The sequence below is a fragment of the Diabrotica virgifera genome, chromosome 2 (assembly GCF_917563875.1).
Source record: "Diabrotica virgifera virgifera chromosome 2, PGI_DIABVI_V3a".
Taxonomy (NCBI): domain Eukaryota; kingdom Metazoa; phylum Arthropoda; class Insecta; order Coleoptera; family Chrysomelidae; genus Diabrotica; species Diabrotica virgifera.
Window position 1 is genome coordinate 216,168,021 of NC_065444.1, and position 22,343 is coordinate 216,190,363.

Genomic DNA, 22,343 nt, shown 5'->3' on the forward strand with positions numbered 1-22,343 from the left:
CAGATGACAGATGTCACTGATGTCAGTGTCACATAAAATGAGTTGTAAGCATTGATATTAATGAATGTGAATCTAAAATCTAAATTAGATAGGAATAAAAATAATATTTTAAAGCAGTATATGCCACATATGTTAAACAAAAAATGATAGAATCATGCCCAAAGAAACGTATGTTATTGGGAATCACGGTATTAGGAATGTAAGTAAATATTAACATTAGTAAACATTAAATTCCATAGTGTTTTTCCTTAGTTTAACAATATTAGTACTATTTATTGAGTCACACTGGACAGAGTCGACACGAAGAGACAAAAAGTCAAATTTCATTGTTGAGCAGAATTCAACCTGTTGGGAGGCTGGTAATTTTGAAGTGATCAAGGAATGTGAACCATGTACAGGTAATTTTATTTTTGTACTAAAATTAGCTGCAACACATATTTTACTTGTTCTTCTTCTTCTTCTTCTACGGTACTACAGCCCAAATTGAGCCTTGGCCTCCTTTATTTTTTGCCTCCACCCTTGCTTACCCTTGCTTGTCTGTGGCTGTTCTTCTCCATACACGAACTCCTAAAAGGGCTTGTGTGTCGCTGTTTACTGTGTCTTCTCAGTGCTTTCTTTGCTTTCCAACCGGTCTCTTTCCCTGCATTCTAGCATTCCGTGCTCTTTTTGGTAGCCTATCTTCTCCCATTCTTATCATATGTCCGGCCCATTGCAGTCCTTGTATTCTAATGAAGTCTGACTTTGATAAAGCTCATTGTTGTATCGGCTTCTGAAGATTCTGTTTTCCCTCACAGGTCCTAGTATTCTCCTCAATACTTTCCTCTTGAATGTGTCGAGTTTGTTTTTGGATGTTTCTTTCAGGACCCATGCTTCACTGCCATAGCATGCTATTCGTCGAATTAAGGTTTTATAGATTCTCATCTTTGTATTTCGGTGGACATTTTTAGACCAAAATATATGGGAGAGGGCAAAATAAGCTCTGTTTGTCTGCGTTATCTCTTTCATATTTCTCCATCGTCTGATCCGTCGGCATATAGTTCTACTCTCCCTTCTTTAGTCCCTGCCAAATTTTGAAAAAGTCTGTCTGGTGGTTTTGTATTCGTACACATGCCTCAGTTTCATCCATTGTGGCTTTAATGAGTCTAATTAGCTTGTGTGGTATTGCCAATTCAGCCAATATATTGTAGAGTTTGTTCCTTTTGACTGAGTCGTATGCCTGTTTGAAGTCTACAAACTTGTTATGGACATCAATGTTGTGTTCCCCCATGATTTGCTCAAGATCTGTTTGACTGTAAATATTTGATCCAGTGTCGATCTTCCCCGTTGGAAGCCCGTCTGATACTCTCCAATAATATTTTCTGCTAGTGGTTGGAGCCGCTGGTTTATAATATATGTGAGAACTTTAAAATATGCTGTACCTACATAATAGAGAAATTCCACGGTAGTTTTTGCACTGGAGTTTGTCTCGTTTTTTATAGATCAGGCATACTGTACTTTTCTTCCAGTTGTCAGGTATTTTCTCTGCTTGCCATATGTCTTTGATGAGCACCTGAATGTGACTTGCTATACAATTCTGCTGGTATTTCGTCAACTCCCGGGGCTTTATTGTTTTTCTGGGCCTTAATAGCTTCGAGAACTTCCTCTATGGTTGAAGCTTCTACTCCATTCTCTTCTTTGTAGTCCGTACCCATTTCACTGTCCATGTCTACTTGTGTCCCAAGTAGGGTGTGAAAATAATGCTTCCAGGTTTCTGTGACTTTCTCTTGGTCACTGATTATTTGCCCACTTTCATCTTTACATAGACGTGTTTGAGGTTTATAAACACTTTTTATATTTTTTAGGTATTCGTAAGCCCCTCTAATTTCATTGTTTTTGAAATTTTCTTCCATTTTTTCTATTTGTCCATTTTCATAGGCTCTCTTTTTATTTCTAATTATCTTGTCTGCTTGTCGTCTTGCGACTTCAAATGATGTTCATCTTTCCTGTGTTCTTCTTGCTATACCGGGTGGTGAATTGGAAAACGGCCCATAGGAAACTCCATGTAAAATTCTAAACTGTTGAATTCCTGCTTCCCTAATTATTGTACATCAAAAAACATGAGAAACTATTTGTAGAGGATTGAAATTTGTATTGAAAACAACTGTTAAAATTGTTCTTCGGCTTAAACATATTCCAAAATTTTGTAAAAATATAGTACATTTTTCAGTTTTTCAGCCCAAAATTAGGCCACACAAAGTGCAATAGTGTGTCACAATGAAGTTATTATATTGTCACATTTTTGAACTGTCAATATTTTTATTTTATCATTATATTTATTGTTTAAAAACAATAAAGTTGATAAGATACCCTCAGTTGCCCTCAGAGAAAGTATTAATAATAAAGATGTTTTATTCAGTCAATAGTGTGTGCATTGTCAGTTAAATAGTTATGTGTGGCCTAACTTTTGCACACATACCTACTGTGGCAAATGTATTATATTTTTCAAAATTTTTGAATGTGTTTAAATATTAGAACAATTTTAACTTTTGTTTTTAAAAGAGATTTCAATCCTCTACAAATATTCTCTCATGACTTTTGATGTAAAATAATCAGGGAAGCAGGAATTCAACAGTTCAGAATTTTACATTGAGTTTCCTATGGCCCGTTTTACGATTCACCACCTGGTATACATTTTGTGTGCTTCATTTCTTTCATCTATTGCTTGTCTGCACTCGTCATCAAGCCATGCTCCTCTTCTCTTCTTTTTCTTGTTTCCCAGTGTGGACGCTGCTGCTGTCAGTACTGCTGTTTTGATATTATTCCATTTGCCCTCTATGGAGTGTAGTTGTAGCGTCCTTAACTCATTTGCAACTTCTACAAACTTCTCTTTACATTCCTGAATCTTCAGTTTTTCCAGGTCCAATTTGTTTGTTCTTTGTTGTCTTTCGTTTCCTTCTTTGTTAACTCTGCATCTAAATTTGGTTTGTAGTAAAAGATGGTTTGATCCAAAGCATGCTCCTCGTCGTGTTCTCACTTCTGAGATACTACTGGCTGCCCTTTTGTCTATCAGCACATGGTCGATTTGATTGCTTGTGGTTCCATCTGGTGAAATCAATGTCATTTTGTGTATTCTTTATGTGGGAAGCATGTGGAGCTTATAACCATGTTTTTACTGGTGGCAAAATTTATCAAAAACTCCCTATTCTTGCTTGTTTCATTGTGCAGTGAATGTTTTCATGTTGTGCCATAGAACTGTGGCTCCTTGCCTATTTTAGCATTCATATTACCCATTATAATCTTGATGTCATTTTTGGACGCATTGTCATATACCTACTATCTCCAGCTGTTTTACTTGTTACTTTTATTATTTCTATAGCTACAAATATAAGTATGACATGTACTTTACTCTCTTGATATTGTTATACCAATTTGATTGAATTGCTCTCTGAGATATTATCGAATCCAAGTTAGGATTTTATAAACTTAAATATTTCTTATATCAATTAAAAATAAATGTAACTCATGCTAATAATTATTGAGAGTGACCTACAGTTTTCAGAAGACCTGTATTCAGGTCGCACCTCAGCTCAAAGAGTGGTATAACTCAAAAAAATTTAAAATCGGTTTTATTGCACCAAACGTTTAATAAAACTATAAACTCCTTTCTCACAAAGTGTCACGTCTATGGGTCAAGTATTTATCGTTGGATAACACTAGTGTCATACGATTATCCAAAATCAACAACGCACTGAATACAACCAGTGTTACATATCGACTTGTGCAAAGTATTTGTCCATCTAAGATGTGAATAAAGTGTCGTTTGTCGAGTTAAGACAGTATACGTGATTACTTTATTCAAAACAATCTGTGTATGTGCTCAAGAAAAGTGACACATTTATCACTTTATTTATCACTTTATTTATCTTTCCTTTTTGCAGTTTTTTTTGTTGAATGTTGTAACTTGTATATTTAAAGTTCTATCATTAAAAAGTATAAGTCTGTTAATCAGATAATAATAATGATATTATATTCTGCACTGCAAGTATCACTTTTGGTAAATAATATTTCGTAAATTTTTTGTTATTATATCTGTATAGTGTCACAACTCAAAAAAATTGTTTTTTTTTAAATATTTTTAATATACTTAATACACTATTTTATAGAGCTTCAAAATCCATTGTAACTGTCTAACATAGTTATTATTCTAATTTTAATACTTTTGAATTAAACCCAAAAATGTTGTAGGACAAACTTTAAACGTTGGTTGTTTTGTCGAAACTTTGCTTTTTTGATTTATGACACTCTTTGAGCGAAGGTGCGAGATAGTATGTATAGAAAATATCATCCAGGTAATTTTTTAAATACTGAAAAGCTCAAAATCAGCTCAGCTTCAATAAAATCAGTAGCTTGAGTAAATCAAGGGGTCACAGTTTATTGAAGTTTGGTAACTTATAGCTATTTCTCTTTTCTTGGACATATGGATAATAGAACAATCTGAAATAAACTTCTTTGAAATATAATGCTTTTTAGGAGAATGCACAAAATATCATTGTCAGATAGAATAACTAGTGTTGAATGGGAAACATAGGCAGATGCAGAATGTTCTGAATGAGAAGTTAACCCGCGAACAGTTGCGCTCTGTTCTGTCACATAATCGGTCACCCGTTAGATTTTGTCTTACAATACGCACTTAGAAGCGAATTTACAACAAATCTTCATGTTATAGTATTTTTATTTACTTGTAATGTTAGAAATATTATTTCTAACAATTATTAAAGCTAATCTTTTCTCACCAAAGCCATGAATTCCAAAAAAAGAAGAAGAAGACAAAAAAAGAAAAAAAATAAACCTATGCATTACTACACCCTTCCTCGAGGCACTTACGAGTGGAAAGTTATGTTGCAAAATTTTTCATTAAGTTATCACGAAAAAGGATAAAATGTTAGATTTTTTCTAACGGTGGGTTAAGCAAAACTCTTTGAAAAACTAGTTGATAAGGTTAAAGTAGCAATAATGGTTTCCAACCTCTGATAGGAGAATGAACCTGAAGAGGAAGAATGGCTTTTGTCTTGTCATCTTTCTTTTTTTGTCCTGTCAGACTCAGGAATATAAAATAAAGGTATTTATTTAGATTTGACTCGGCTCTCACGAATTTTAAAATTGTGTATATTGCTTTTTGAAGACTGGGCATCAGACAGGGAAGTAAAATGTCGCATTGAGCAAGCTCGACAAGCTTTCATAAAATTAGGAAAAGGTACTGACCTGTTCAGAGTTCGATCTTACACTGAGACTAAGGTTTACTAAATGCTACGTTTGGTCAGTGCTGCTATAAAATATGGCATAGAGGGCTGGCCACTCAAAACGAGGGATATAAACAGATCAGAAGCCTTCGAAATGTGGCTTTATCGCTGTATCCTAAAGATACCATGGACAGCGAAAGTCACAAATGTAGATGTCCTTAAAAGAATCGATCAAGAACGCCAGCCTTTCGAAAACTTCAACAAAAGAAGAGCGGCGTATTTGGATCACATCATGCGAAACGAAAAATACCAGTTCCTTCAACTTATAATCCAGGGTAAAATTGAAGGCAAGAGAGGAATAGGACGCAAGAAATATTAGAAATAGAAGATAATAAAAGGTACAAATAAACGTAAACAAACTATTTGTTTTATTTTAACCGAAAAACCGTAATATTACAATATACAAAGAAATTAAGACATGTGTTTCTACCATGAGATATTCTTACAGACTAAATATCGAACGCAGAACTAACATACAGTTCTGGCATTCACATCCCTTGTAACATGTGCAATCTTACGTAAGAGTGTGTTCGACCTAATAGTTTCGGAGAATCGGCCCACCCACTAAGACTGCGTGTGTCCATTCTAACACTAATAAAAATACCTAATAATTTATAGTTGGATATATTCTAACAAGAAAATGTCCTGGCTCCGAAACATAAGGCAATGGACAGGGGTTAACGACATACAATCTCTATACACATTGCAAGAAACAGAGAGTTGATGGAAAATGTGATCGCTAACATCCATTAGTGGATTTGCATCTGAAGAAGAAGAAGTACAGGGGTTCTCATTATATTTTGACCCCCACTTATTTTCCTTAATTTTGGGAATACAAAAAAAGTTTCAAATAAAAGTTGTATTATTTTATCTGTACAACAGTGTAGCAACAAACCAAATTTTGTATACAGGGAGTGTCCAATAAAATGCATCTTCAATATTTCAAATGGGACACCCTGTATTTTTTATAGTTTTGAGTAGCCCTGCATTTCCCGATTACAAATATATAACATAATGTAGCATTAGTTTTGTTCTATAATGGCGTATGGTACTACAAAAGGGTAACCATAGGCTATGCAGTAACCATAGGCTATGCAACTGACATTTCAAAATGAAACAATTATTAATTTATTATAAACTGTCAGTCCTCATACCGAAATGGGTTATACTGCAGATGAAAAAGTAGATATATTCTCAATTTATGTAAAAAATAATAAAAACAAGCAAGCGGCAAGAAGAGATTATAGGTTGATTTATCCAGATCGACAGACTCCTGCAAAATCTGACTCATTAGAAAATTTGAGACGAATATATTACTTGTGCATTGATAACAATGGAGGGCACTTTGAGTATCTATTGTAATCTTAAATGTAGTATTGTATCTTAAATGTAATATTGTAAGTAATTAATTTTGTTGACTTTCTAAATATATTTTTTTCTTATCTTAGTTTAGTATAGTAGTACCGTTGACTGATAAATATACTATAATCCGTATTTATCAATCAACGGTAGTACCATACGCCATTATAGAACAAAACTAATGCTACACTATGTTATATATTTTTGTAATCAGGAAATGCAGGGCTACTCAAAACTATAAAAAAATACAGGGTGTCCCATTTGAAATATTGAAGATGCATTTTATTGGGCACTCCCTATATACAAAATTTGGTCTGTTGCTACACTGTTGGTCGGTACAGATAAAATAATACAACTTTTATTTGAAACTTTTTTTTGTATCCCGAAATTAAGAAAAATAAGTGAGGGTCAAAATATAATGAGAAACCCTGTACATACACATATTATTATATACAGGGTGTAACAAAAATACAGGTCATAAATTTAATCACATATTCTGGGACCAAAAATAGTTCGATTGAACCTAACTTACCTTAGTACAAATATGCACATAAAAAAAGTTATAGCCCTTTGAAGTTACAAAATGAAGATCGATTTTTTCCAATATATCGAAAACTATTAGAGATATTTTATTGAAAATAGACATGTGACATTCTTATGGTAGTAGTATCTTAAGAAAAAATTATAGTGAAATTTGGACACCCCATAAAAGTTTTATGGGGGTTTTGTTCCTTTAAACCCCCCCAAACTTTTGGGTACGTTCCAATTTAATTATTATTGTAGTATCATTAGTTAAACACAATATTTTGAAAACTTTTTTGCCTCTTAGTACTTTTTCGAAAAGTCAGTTTTTATCGAGATATTTTGAATATTTGTCAAATCCACCACATATTTGTATATGGCTAAGTAGGATTATGGAGACGTGGTAATAATATGAAAATTTATTTATGATTTACATTTTTAGGTATATTTTGAACCATATTAAAAAAGAAGTAATATCTCGATAAAAAATGCCTTCTCGAAAAAATAAAAAGAGGCAAAAAAGTTTTAAAAACACTGTGTTTAACTAATGGTACCGCAGTAAAAGTTTAATTGGAACATACACAAACATTTGGGGGGTTTAAAGGAACAAAACCCCCATAAAATTTTTATGTAAACATATTAAAAAAGAAGCCGCAACTCGATAAAAACTGCCTTATCGAAAAAATACTAAGAGGCAAAAAAATTTTAGAAATATTAAATTTAACTAATGGTACCACAATAATAATTTAATTGGAACGTACACAAAAGTTTGGGGGGTTTAAGGGAACAAAACCCCCATCAAATTTTTATGGGGTGCACCAATTTCACTATAATTATTTTTTAAAATGTTCCTGCCATAAGAATGCCACATGTCAATAAATTAGGTTCATTCGAACTATTTTTGGTCTCAGAATATGTGATTTAATTTATGACCTGTATTTTCGTTACACCCTGTATTTATTCTTAGCTGCATAATAGATTCTTAGTCTTTATAGACTCTTAGTCATTTAAAATATTTTATATGTATTGTTTTTTGTAGCCTTTGAAATTCGTAGCAAAACTATTGGTGTTTGCATTCATAGCCATTACAAAGAAGTTCTCAAATGTGCTAATGGTGAGACTGTAACCAGAAGTTGTGATAAAGCTGTTTATTATGATGAGCTATCGTTTTGGAGGTTTGAAGGATTTATGTTTGCCATAGGATTAATTTCTACTGTTTGTGTGATATCAAGAAGAAGAGTACTAAACAAAAGGATTTTACAACGAGTTCAACGACAACTTGCTAATTGTGTTTAAAAAGGTATGAACAATGGTTTAAATACATAGAAAATCAAAATTCTTTCTAGTCCATAAAATTTCAATCAAAATTTAAATAAAAAAAATTGACGAAAAATCGTCTGCGTAAAAGGTATATTTATTTTAAGAACCCCAAAAAAGGGCTACAAATACCAAATAGAACGTTTTCGCTCTAAAGAGAGCATCATCAGTGTTCTTTGCAAGCTCTACATGCTAAGCCACCAGAAATACATGGGTCAAAACCCTTAAAATGTCGACTAAAAGTCTTACATTAAAATATTATATGCTAAATTCTTTAGCTTTTTAGCATATATCATTTTAATGTAAGACTTTTAGTCAACATTTTAAGGGTACCCATGTATTTTTGGTGGCTTAGCATGTAGAGCTTGCAAAGAACACTGATGATGCTCTCATCAGAGCGAAAACATTCTGTTCTATATTTGTAGCCCTTTTTTGGGGTTTTTAAAGTAAATACATATACCTTTTACGCAGAAGATTTTTCTTCAATTTTTGTAATTTTTTATTTTTTTTTTTTTTATTATCTTTAATCAACAAGGAAATTCTTCCTTGTTGATTTCAAAATTTAAATGATTTTCTGTGGCATTTGTTTTTTTTTTCTTTATGTGCTGACCTTTATCATCAATTAGCCAATCGCGTTTCCTGCTGGACATAGGCCTCCCTCAGCTCTTTCCAGTGTTCTCCACACTGGGCAGCTTGTAGCCAATTTCGTACTACTTTTTACTTTTAAAAAATTCACGAAAAAAATAAACTTCCTGTAGCTGGCTGTATACCATAAATCACAAAAATACCAGGTTTTTTGTAAAAGGTATATTTTAAAATACCCTAAATAAGGGTCACAATAATACAAAACGTTTTCGAATTAAGAAATCCATCATCAGTGTTCTAAAAGCCCTAAAATTAAGTATAACCTAATTAATTGAGAGAAATATTAAAAATTGACAGAGGTTTTAAAAACAAGAGGTCATACTTACAAAAATTGCATGCCTGCGCCACCAAAATGTTTTGGGTAAAAACCCTTTAAATGTAAACGATTATGTTGTTTTACATATTTATATAAAATTCACTTGGTGGCTCAGGCATGCAATTTTTGTAAGTATTTTTATTTAATTCTTGTTTTTAAATTTTAAACCTCTGTCAATTTTTAACTTTTCTCTCAATTAATTAGGTTATACTTAATTTTGGGGCTTTTAGAACACTGATGATGGATTTCTTAATCCGAAAACGTTTTGTATTATTGTGATCCTTATTTAGAGTATTTTAAAATATACCTTTTACAAATAACCTGGTATTTTTTTTACTTTTACTGTGAGTTTATTCGCGGATTTTTGCGTCAGTGTTAAAGTCTCTGCTCGATAAATTTGCATGGGCAAAACACATTGGTTATAGACCTTTCGTCTGAGACACATAGGAATTCACTTTTTAGGATATGGCTTAGTTTGCCAAATGCTGCTCATGTCAGGCCTATTTGCCTCTGTATTTCATGTTTGATTGTCTCTGCTTGTTTTGATCTCTTGTCCCAGATATTTGTAAGTGTCTCTTTGTTGTATGGTATTATTATTGTCAATAGCTATATTTCCACTCATTACGATATTTTTCATACTGACCTTACTTCTAGCCAAATTTCCCATGCGTTGGTCTTGTATTATGTGCTTCCTTTTTGGAGGAATCATAGAATCAGTCTTCTGTTTTATTTCAAACTAAAATGAATAGAGAAAATAATTTTGGTTTTTAAAGAATTTTAAGTCTGGAACATCCCTTAGTGTTTTGTGATTAACTCATTTAAGTTAGTTCCGATAAATTGTATCTGATAAATAGTACAGTTTAAGATACAAAACCCAACGACAAAAGAAAGGTTAAATATATTTTTTTATTTATTAAACACAAGCTGTGTTTAGACTACTGAAATCTGGTCATCAATTGACCAATTATCAGTTCTTCTTTAACTTAAATTACTAAATGATGCATAATCTAAGATCTTAACCCTATGACATCCTCGTATTTTTTTTAACAAGTATACATTTTAAAACTAAAACTAACACACAATACAACACTATGCTCTGCTTTTACACTAACACTTTACACTAACTCAAATGGTTTTCTTCGTTTAAGTCTTCTTTCTAACACAGTATTATCGAGGAGCTGGATGGCCTCGATGTTTACATGACTATGGAGCCGTTGTTCGTGACTACCTGCCATCTTTTTGATAACTTTGTCTACATCTTCCATCTCAAGATCCTTGTGGATGTCGACATTTCGGATATACCAAGGAGCATCAACGATGTTCCTTAATACTTTATTCTGGAATATCTGGATAATCTGGATATTACTTGAATTGGCACAGCCCTAGAGTTGACAACCATATATCCATACTGGTCTAAGTATTTGTTTGTATAGCAGTATTTTGTTATATGTGGACAATGCAGAGTTTCTTCCCATTAGCCAATACATTTTTTTGCAACGGATACCTAATTCTTCCCTTTTCTTTTTAATGTGGACTTTCCAGCGAAGCCGTGCATCAAGTGTGATACCTAAATATTTTGCAGAAGATGCATATGGTATTTGGGCATCATTTAGTCTGCTTTCGATTTTTTTATTTGTAAAGTTGACATGAATAGATTTAGATTCATTTTCCATGTTTTAGTCCAGTTGTGTATTTTATTTATTGCCAACTGTAATTTTTCTGCTGCTTCTGCGCTGGTATTACCTACTGCTAAGATAGCAGTGTCATCTGCAAATGTGGCTATAGTATCATTTTCCATTTCAGGTATATGGTATGTGTATAACAGGTAGAGAACAGGACCTAATACGCTTCCTTGAGAGCTTCCTTGAGGACCTAATACCGCTTCTTGCTTAATTATAAAATATCTGCCAGATATATATGATTGTAAAATTTCTGAATATTGTTTAGCCATAAGAATTTTGAGTTTGTAGGCTAAACCTCCATGCAATACATTGTCGAAGGCCTGAGCTACGTCTAAAAAGATTGTAGAACATACTTTCTTTTCTTCTAATGATTTCTCAATTATGTTAGTAATTCTGTGTACCTGATCAATCGTAGAATGTTTATTTCTGAAGCCAAATTGGTGGTTTGGAATCATTTTTTTCTCTTCTATTATTGGTTTCATTCTTTGTAGCAGAAGTTTCTCAAAAACTTCGACATCACTGATAAAAGTGATAATGGTCTATATGAAGACACTTCATTTGGCGATTTTCCTGGTTTTCGAATCATTATAACCTCAGCTATTTTCCGTAAATTTGGAACATATCTCAATCGAAATGCACCATTGATGATGTTGGTCAATTTGACTATGGCTTTACGAAGTAGGTTTTTTAGTAATTCTCCAGTAATTAGATCATATCCTGGTGCCTTCTTAGGATTTATATTGTCTTTTATTTCATCAGCTACTTCCTTCGGGGATGTTGGTCTGATTCTCTCCTCTGTCTGATTAGGCTCTATCGATATTTGATCATTATTTTGGTCATCATGCGGTTTTAATGTATTTTATAATATGTGGCAAAACTCTCTGCCTTTTGCTCATTACTTCTAGCCCTGCTACCGCCTTCTAGTTTAATTAGTGGAGAATGGGTTACTGGTCTTTTTAGCCTTTTTGTTGTTTTCCGTAGAGAGTACTCCGTGCTGCTATCATCCGTTAACTCTCTCAGGTACTCAGGTAATAACTGATTGACTCATTTTTTATATTTTGAATCTCTCTTTTAAGTTTTTGACTAGCATTGTTTAAATTTGTTTTATCTTGGGGTGCTCTGGTTTTTTCCACTTCCTTCTAAGTTTTCTTTTCTCTTAAATTAACTTTTTAATTTCTTTCGGATAGTTGTTTCCTTTAACGTTTGATCTTATAGTAGGAGTACTTTTCCATGCTGATTTTTGTATATTTTGTACAAGCAACTCAACTTCCTCATTTATTTACTTGTTCAGGTTTTTTTAATGGTACTGCTAGTTCAATTCTATCTTCAAGGATTGATCTAAAACTTTCCAAGTCTGTTAGTTTATTTGTTAGTATATCCTTTCTGATAATCGTGTCACTCACAGTGAGTATTATGGGTGAATGATCTGAATTCATATCCCAACCTTCATTAATATCTACATAATTGGATGAAATATTTTTTTAATATGTAACAAAGAAAGAAAGAAAGGTTAAATATGAACTTCTTCTTCAAGTGCTATCTCCGCGACGGAGGTCGGCAATCATCATAGCTATTCGGACTTTAGAGATGGCTCCTCTGAAAAGTTTATTTGATGTACAGCCGTACCATTCTCTCAGGTTGCGCAGCTACGATATTCTGCATCTCCCTATGCTTCTTTTTCCTTAAATCATTCCCTGCGTAATGAGTTGGAGCAAGTTGTATCTCTCTTATATTTCAATTTTTTGGTTTTGATTGTATTTAAGACTTCCATTTCTTTATTTATCTTGCTCACAACCTCTTTGTTTTTGACGTGTTCTGTCCATGATATTTTCAGACTTCTTCTATATAGTGTAGGAAACAGAGGTTGAATCTCGCAAAATGGACACAAGTTCGGTTTTATTTTTTTTTTTTCTGGTATATCAAATATATTTCATCCCTTTAAAGGGGGTAATTTGTGGTTTTTGCGAAATGTAGCCCTTCCTGTAAGTTTTGCAAAAAATTTACTTCATAGTAAAATGAAGAAGACTATATTTCCTACTATTTATTTCCGTGCAGCATATGTCTATCACCCACCGTTTAGCGGGGGTGGCGCCCCAAAGTTGACAAATTTTAAAAAAAGATGGTTTTTAAAAAAATTATTTTTTCCTAACTGTAGTGAAAATTAAGAAGAAACCCTGGGGCAATTAATCACAAAAAAGTGGCTGATTTTTTGGTATGGGTTTCATTTAAGGGTACTTGCAAATTTTTTAATTACAGGGTGTTACATTAAAAAAAAACCTTTTTATACCATCTGAACCATTTATGCTAGAGTAAAAAAACTTTCAGAGGTTATCTATGTACTGGTGTTATTTACAAATTTGTATAATGCACCCCCAATTTTTCCCAGGAACCACCCCAAAAAAAAGGAGAATTAATAAAGAAAGTGATTTTCTTGAAATCCTTCACACACCCTTTATTAAAATGCTTCATGTATCATTTTGTGCACGTTCTTATTACCCATTCATGGACAGCAAAATCGATTTCTTGATGCAACCCCTGTAGCAAAAAAAATTAATAAAGGGGGGATTGAAAAAAAAATTTTTTTTTGCTTTTTGACTCATATGGACATATGCTCCATCAATAGGGTTTTTCATTAATATATATGATTATTGCAACATCCCTGCGGAAACTACCCCTATCCCTTGGATAGCATGTTTTTACGAGTTTCTCATTACCTATGCATTTTTTTAAAACAAAACTTATACAGAATTAAAGGCCACTATTTTTTCTACAAATAAGGTCCTATGCATTTGTTCCTTATAAGTAGAGACCGACCGATTAATCGGCTTCGGCCACCTTCGGCCAATATTTAAACCTTCGGCCAAAATTCGGCTTCGGCCAAAACGAAGCCGAAGGTTTCGCCGAAGGTGGGAATAATAAAATTCTCTGTCAGTATACGATACTATACCTATAAATAATGTCTAAACAATATGCTTCGGCGAGTCTTTGATAATTTGAATAATATTTGCACTTCTACACCTTACTTTATACCCTAAACTAAAATATTTTACAAACTTTCAGGTAGTAGGTAGGATATAAATTTTAACAATACGAGTAGGCCAAGATGTCTCAAAGATCTTCATTTGAATATTTCTCACGTAGTAAAATTCTGAGAAACTGTAATAATTTTATTGTATTTGTTAAAACTCAAGATTACTGGTGTTTTGACTACCTAAATATTAATGGCAAAACATTGACTATCCCTACTATGAATGCAAATATTTTATAACAGTTAAGAAGAGCTAATGTGTTAGGAGAAAACGCTGACAAGCTTCTTTTTCTTACTTATAATATTAGGATGTTTGATTTCGCATATTAACTAACAGATCCAGTAATCAGAAATACTTACTTACTTTAATGTTTTTTAATGTTATATATTTTTATTATCACTTATATTACCAAATAATGTATAAATGTTTGATTTTTTTATCTTATAATTTCATATTTTTGTTTATCACTCATCCGTTAATAAAAATATAATGCACAATATTTAAATTATTAACATTTAATATATTTTTAGTCACCTTCGGCTTCGGCCGAAGGTATCCTACAGACCGAACTTCAGTATCGGCTTCGGCCAAAAAAATCACATTCGGTCAGTCTCTACTTATAAGCAGCCGTTACGGCACAGTGACGCCGTAAAACTCAGAAATGCTTTGGCGGGCTCCAGTTTTTGCTTTTTTTTTTCGTCACCTATTCATTTTATGGAATAATGGATAACGTACTTATGGAAAATAAAAGAAGACACTGTCTGCTACACATTATGACTTATACATATTTTATTTTCTTTGCACCCTGAAGCCACAGTGGTGGCCCAAAATCAATTTTTGATTATTTTCTTTATTAGTTCTCCTTTTTTTTTGGTGTTTCCGGGGAAAATATGGGGGTGCATTATACAAATTTGTAAATAACACCAGTACATGGAAAATCGCTGAAAGTTTTTTTACTCTAGCATAGGCGGTTCAGATGGTATAAAAAGGGCTTTTTTAAAATGTAACACCCTGTAATTAAAAATTTGCAATTGCCCTTAAATGGAACCTATACCAAAAAATCAGCCATTTTTTGTGATTAATTGTCGCAGGGTTTCTTCTTAATTTTCATTGCAGTTAGGGAAAAATAATTTTTTTAAAAACATCTTTTTTAAAAATTTGTCAACTTTAGGGCGCCACCCCCGCTAAACGGTAGGTGATAGACATATGCTGTCGGGAAATAAATATTAGGAAATAAAGTCCTCTTCATTTTACTATTAAGTAAATTTTTTGCAAAACGTACAGGAAGAGCTACGTTTTGCAAAAACCACAAATTACCCCCTTTAAAGGGATGAAAATGGGGTTCCGGGGCGAAATTTTTTAAGAAAAAGTTAATTCCAGTTTTTTTATTGATGTCGGATGCCGCAAAGTCGATAAAACGTAGCACCTAGCCAACCTTACTCTTAGCTCTAACTTCAGATCTCTTGTGCAGAGCACTTTTCTCATTTTGTTAAAATTCGCTCTAGCCTTTTCTATTCTAGTTGTAATTTCCTGGAAGTAATCATTTGTGCATTGATCATTAAATATGAACTAGAACACAATTAATAGCAATCTCCCCCCCCCCCTGAACGATAGATACAAATAACCTCACCTTTGCCAATACAAAATCAAATGTAGAATCCAAAAAGCCAAAACTGATTTCCTTAATATGAAGAACCAAGATTTAGATTTATAACTTAAAAAATTAAGGAAAACCTTCACCTTGCCAAATGCTTAAAGGAAAAAATGAAGTCATCTAAAATACTGCTGTACAACAGTTTTAAAATCCAGTGGTCTTATCGAGTTAACGATTCGAGGATGTTCTTGACGAATGAATAGTAAACCTGCGGGAAAGCTATTATATCTTGGGCATAGTTTATGAACGAAGAAACATGTGGAGTAAGAAGATTATCCTTTATTTTTTATTGCTAACTTGCATTGATGAGTGCCAACATTTGTAACAAATATCGCACCCCAAGAAGAAACCGAAAGGAGTTTCTTTAGCAGCAATAGAGTTCTTATAGAGCAGCGGTGCTCAAATGGTCGATCGCGATCGACCGGTCGAACGTCAAAGTTTTTGAAGTCGATCGCGGAGCTGCAAGCAGTTCATAGCAAGTTTGAAAGACGCTTCGCTGATTTTAAAAAACTGGCAGATATCGTAGCATTCATGTCTAATCCATTTTCTTGTGAAAACGTGGAAAAATGTGTCACTGAAATATCCATTACTTTCAATACGGAGATCATTTCCGTTCAAAATTAGATACTGAAAATAATTTCGGATATACCTATCCCTTAAGTCCAGAGCGACCAATACGACATTTTGATCTTTTATATTGTCTGACAAATATTCATCTTTGAGGCCAGTATATCTGCAGCTCACAGCATTCTTTGCATCAACGTACATGTGTGAGTCTGTATTTTCCCAAATATAGGTAGTGAAATTAAGTATCGTAATCGGTTTACCAGTAGAAGTACAGTCAAGGCAGCAAAATTAAATGAACTATATCCCACTCCTCAACACAAATAGTTGCATGTGCATATGATATAGTTCTTATGGGAGGAGACAAGGAAATATTAAAAGAAGCATTAACAATCTTGGCAAAGGAAGCACGGAAAAGAGGTCGAGAAATTAACGAAGGAAAAACAAAATATCTACTCTGCTCTAGAAGAGAAGATAACAGGATGAGATAAATCAAAATAGAAAACTACAGTTTTGAAAGAATTCAAAAATTCAAATATTTGGAAGTATGTAGTAGTAAATGGCCAAAATAAGAGAAGTGAAGAAGTAACGGAGCGAATACTAGCTTATCCAGAAGGACAAGAACTTATCCAGAAATACAAAACTGAAAATATACAGAGTTGCAATCAGACCAGTAGTTACGTACGCAGCTGAGACAATGTGCCTCACGGAAACAGATGAAGAAAAATTGAGAATATTCGAAAGGAAATCCTCAGACGGATTATGGGCCCGATAAGAATGGACCACGGAGAAATGAGAAGAAGAATGAACCATGAACTAAGAGACATAATAAAGGAGGAAGATATAGTTAGATTTTATTAATGAGATGAAGAGACTGAGATGGCTGGGACACATACAGAGAAGGAAAAACGACTTACTGATTAAGAAGATCACCAGATGGAAACCAGAAACTGAAAGACCAAGGGAAAATCCCAGAGAGAGTGAAAAATTCTGGAAGTGAGAAACTGGAGGGAACTATGCACATATCAAAATGAATGGAAGAAAATTGTAACGAAAGCCAAGTCATACAACACACTTTGACAACACACAAGTGGAATGCGGAGCGATTCACCGCAATAAGCGAATCAGTGAGCTCTTAGTAAGAGCGGCAAACATTCCATCCGAAATGAAAAGTCCTGATGATGAATCGGCTGACGAACATCTCTCATCATGCTTACATTTGGTCCTCGGTAATTACGTACCATCATATGAAAAAACTTGTGGAGGATATGCAGTGCCATGCATCAACATTCAAATAAAATTAAGATGAAAAACATTACTTTAATTATAACTATCTGTAGTTACAACTTTTTATCAAACTGAAACGTGCAATAAAGTTTTTTATTTTCAAAATTGTTTTTTTTTACTGGCAGTCGATCGCTGGACACTTGCAGTTTATGTGGTAGTTCCCACGCAGTGTAAGTCTGAGCACCACTGTTATAGAGTGTAAGGGTGTATTTTTGTGCATTAAATACTTATACTTACCCATTTTATTCACGTTTTTTTTGGGACAATACACCAGAAATATGTCGAATTTTTGTGTATTTACTTTATTGATTTTTAAGCAGAAGTTTTTATTTTTCTAATAAACTTTAAATTAGTTTCTTGTTTCTGAAGTTATTAGTTGATGTGTGAGAGAGTTTATTATTTTTTTTTTGTTTATTGGTAGTTAATGTTTTTATTTAATTTATTTAGGTAGTTTAGAAGAGGATGACTGTGTTTTATTAAAATATATATATAATTATTGTCTCTTTTACTATTTATTGTTTAATAGGGTAAATCTAATGTAATATTATTTTATTTTATTTACAGATGACGCATGCGACTCTGTACATAAGTGCTTACTTGGATTCATCTGATTCTTTCTGGATAGATATTGAGTCTCTAATAGTATTATTTGTCTACAAAATAGCAAAAACTGATGAAGTTAAACTTATCATTAAATCATTATTAGGTAAACCCGCAGAACCTCTTATTAAAGTTTCTTCTGAAGGGCTAAATTTTAATACCAACAAAACGATACCTGACATCGCAAAGTTTGTGGTGTGGCCAGCAATTGTATCCGCAAATCAAGTAACTGCTGGCGTATGTTCCGTAACCAGAAGCTTAATAAAACGTAGTCCTAACAATGATATAAGAAATTTGCTTGGATTTAGAGAAGCTTGCTTATTTTCATGCTCAGAGACATCAATATGGACTCGGTTTTGTGAAGTTGATATTGTGCAGACAATAAAACATATTTTGGGAAACAACTGTTGTATTGGCGAGGAATTTCATTTGCCTTCGGACATAGTAAGATTTGAATACCACTTATCTACTCCAGTCAGGATACACAACATTTATAAGGTTGCAAGAGTTAAAAACAAAGATAAAGGCATCAAATCAGGAATACCAACAGAAGAGCTGAATATACAGCACATATTTAGCGAAGGACCTTTTATGACTCTAGCTGATGTTATATTATATATATGCTATGAAGTGTTTTTGAAAAATTGTCCATTAGATCTAATTAAAGGAAGAATACCTTTAACCTTAAATTGGTTTAAAAGAATGGAGGAATCAGCTTTATCTAATTCTAAATTTAGTATAACAAATAATAACATTCAGGCCAAAAGTATTTTTGAACCAGATTTTATCAGACAAAGTCTTTATACAGCAGATCCATCCAGACATAAACCAGAAAAGAGAATATTTACAAAACAAAACGACCTTGATGTTGCTTTTGATCTTTTGCAGCCAATTAAATATGACATAGTTAATGAAGAAACTCCTTTTGGAAAAGAAATTGATTTTAATTGGTTAGATGTTCCATTGGAAGCAAATCCAAATGGAGGGGCACTGCCAAAAAGTAGAGCTGATAGAAAGTGTGAACAGTTAGAAAACTTAGCTAAGGCAGTAATGAAGATAGCTGCTCAAAAAAGATATAGCATAGTAGACTTTTGTAGTGGTAGTGGACACTTGGGAATACTTCTAGCGGCTTTACTCCCGAATTGTGAAATTGTCCTTGTCGAAAATAAAGAAAGATCTTTATTACGAGCCAAGGAAAGGATTGAAAAATTGGGATTAACGAATGTATGTATTGTGCAGTCAAATTTGGATTATTTTCAAGGCAACTTCGACATAGGTGTTGCTCTTCACGCCTGTGGAGTAGCCACTGATTTAGTAATCCAGAACTGTATAAATAAGAAGGCTCATTTAGTAGTTTGTCCTTGCTGTTATGGTGGAGTTAGAAACTGCCATCATTTGACCTATCCTAGAAGCAACCAATTTAAAAAATTAGATTTAGGATTACAAAACTATTTGAATCTTGCTCATGCGGCTGACCAAACTCATGATAAAGAAAACGCCAAAACAGAACAGGGGTATTTTTGTATGAATGCTGTAGATACGGATCGGCGGTTGTACATTGAGAGTTTTGGATATAAGGTGCATTTAGGAAAATTGTATCCAACGAGTTGTACAAATAAAAATAATTTATTGGTTGGTTTAACAAAAGACTCTTTCTAGATTATATAATTTTATGTTGATTTTATACCAAATATAAGAAGATAGTTTGTTATCAATTGTTTTATTACAATTTCTGTATATGTATTACATACACATACCTACCCTACTTCCAAAGAACAACCTATATGTATGTCATATCTAAAAATGGTAATAATAAACCAATACATAAAAATGGATAGATAACATTAAAACTTATTTATTATCTATCGTGGCTGAATGGATCAAGCAATCCAAAGCCAATAAGAAAAAAACATTAATAGTTTCAAGTACAGCTTAAATGTTTCATGTATGGATGCATTGTGCACACCACCACTCTGATTTCAATGAGTAAAAGAACGAATAAAACTCTGGCGGCCATTGTATCTTCAACGTTTTTCGGTCTTTCCAGGAGATCTTTGTCTACATCGTTTTCGTTTTTGTATCTTTTGGTCATCTATCTTCAGGCATTCTCTGCAGGTATCCATACCAGCTTATCTCTTTTGGCTTCAACTATGTCTATCAATTTTCGTTTGTTTTCAAATAAATTCGTTCCTCGCCAGGGCCGGATTTACCACTAGGCCGACAAGGTACTGGCCTAGGGCGCGAAACTGGCGGATTTTGTTCGCATTGCCTAGCTCCGAGTACACACTGGCACAGTTTAACACACATTAAAAGTTTAAAAAATATAAGAGCGATGATTTGATATACCACTTTTAAACCTGTAGACCACAGAGAGTGCCGTAAGCACTCTGTGTATAATTTTAAGTTATATGATCGCTATTAACTATTATTATTAAAACCTTAGAAAACATTAATTACGGTGATTTTGTATTTATTATTTTCAATCCTTAGCACACTTCTCTTTTATAACCATAGAATATTGTTAATACCTAGTGCAGCGTTTCCCAAACTTATTTTTCCGTGACCCGGTTATTTTTGTGCTCGTCCTTCGTGACCCACTAATTTTTTTGCCTACCCTGGTGTGTATGTGTGTGTACAAGAAAACATAATATTTAAATATTTATTAAAGTTTTATATATTTTAATAAAGAATCATTACCTCAAACAAAAATGTAATCAAACAAAACAAAATGAAATACTTTATTACTGAGAAGTACCTATGCAGTTGTTTCTGGTTAACTAAAAACTTCACGTTTGGAGGTACAGTTCGACTTTCAAACGGTTTCTATATTTTCATTTTTGAGGAAAACCAGTGCTGAAAACCCTGCCTCACACTTATAGGTAGTAACAAAAGGGATTAGAAACTTTATCGCTTTTAAAAATATATATTTTATAAAGACATCCAAAAATCTATCAGTGGTATTTTGTCAAATACATCTTTGAGTGCCCTATCATACGATAGTTCAATTACTGATTCAATATCTAAATATGGAAGTCCTGTCTCGGATTCTACGTCTATTATAAATGGATTCCTTATCCATGCTTTTTTGCTGTGGATAGAGGAAAAATATTCCTTCAGATTGGCTTCCAGTCCTAGCAGATGTTCCTTGAAAGCTGCTGGAATCTGATCCTACAAAAAAATCACGTTATACTCTTTTTGTAGTTCTGTTAGCTTTGTAATTTTCTGCTTTCGCGTGGCGTGTCCACAAATTATGTTCTTTTGTTGTAGCTTCCACCTTCTCTTGTACCTTAAATGCAGTTACATTGCTACCTTGTAATGTCATTTAAATTGTTCAAGAAGTCAAAAATATCACAAAGATAGGCTATTTTGAGTAACCAATTGACATCATGAAAACTGTCTTTAAATTGAAATATTGCATCCCCAACCGTTGGTGGATGTTGTTCTAAAAACATTGAAATTTCTTCCTTCACTTCAATAAGTCTTTTTACACAATTCCCTTTTGATAGCCAACGTACTTCGTAGTGTAAAAAATGTTCTTGTTCACTTTTCACATGAGAATACTCTTGAGTTCAGTGGGCGAGAATTTATGAAGTTTATAAATTTTACACACTCTTGCACAGATTCTGTTAAAAACGTGGCATTTTTTTGACAGCTAATGCATCTCTGTGGATGCTACAATGCACACAAACACATACTGGTGCTACGGTTTTGATCTTTGGAAAAGCCTGGCGTCAGTCAGAGCTCGGCCTTAAAAAGCAAGATGTGAAACAGCGAGGCGACCCGGCATTTTGCTCTCGTAGCCCGGTACCGGGTCGCGACCCACCATGATTTGGGAAACGCTGACCTAGTGCAAAATAACACTAGGGTATAAAATTTTATTAAAATAATCAGCAGCGGAAGCCAAAAGTTGGTTTGTTATGAGGGGGTTGGGGGAGATCAAGGCGTGGGGCGCCAGAAGTATTGATGCCTAGTCGGGTTCAATATATAAATCCGGCCCTGTTCCTCACCCTATCAAGCCTAGTGAGCCGGCAACATCGTCTCCGATAATTAATTTCCATGGCCTTATTTTTTTATTTCCCAGATTCGGCG

The 22,343-nt window shown here is 33.5% G+C and overlaps 2 protein-coding genes across 2 annotated transcripts; both read left to right on the forward strand.

The window, feature by feature from the left end:
- The first annotated feature begins 13 nt into the window (after positions 1-13).
- On the forward strand, positions 14-18,500 carry LOC114327776 (protein JTB). The gene is made up of 4 exons (XM_028276485.2): positions 14-199; positions 253-398; positions 8,200-8,460; positions 18,219-18,500. Exons 1-3 carry the CDS (start codon positions 144-146, stop codon positions 8,454-8,456), a joined length of 459 nt encoding a protein of 152 aa, XP_028132286.1. The 5' UTR covers positions 14-143; the 3' UTR covers positions 8,457-8,460; positions 18,219-18,500.
- On the forward strand, positions 18,219-19,965 carry LOC114327775 (glutathione S-transferase C-terminal domain-containing protein homolog). The gene has a single exon (XM_028276484.1). The coding sequence runs from the start codon at positions 18,219-18,221 to the stop codon at positions 19,911-19,913; it is 1,695 nt and encodes a 564-aa protein (XP_028132285.1). The 3' UTR covers positions 19,914-19,965.
- Positions 19,966-22,343: the final 2,378 nt, after the last annotated feature.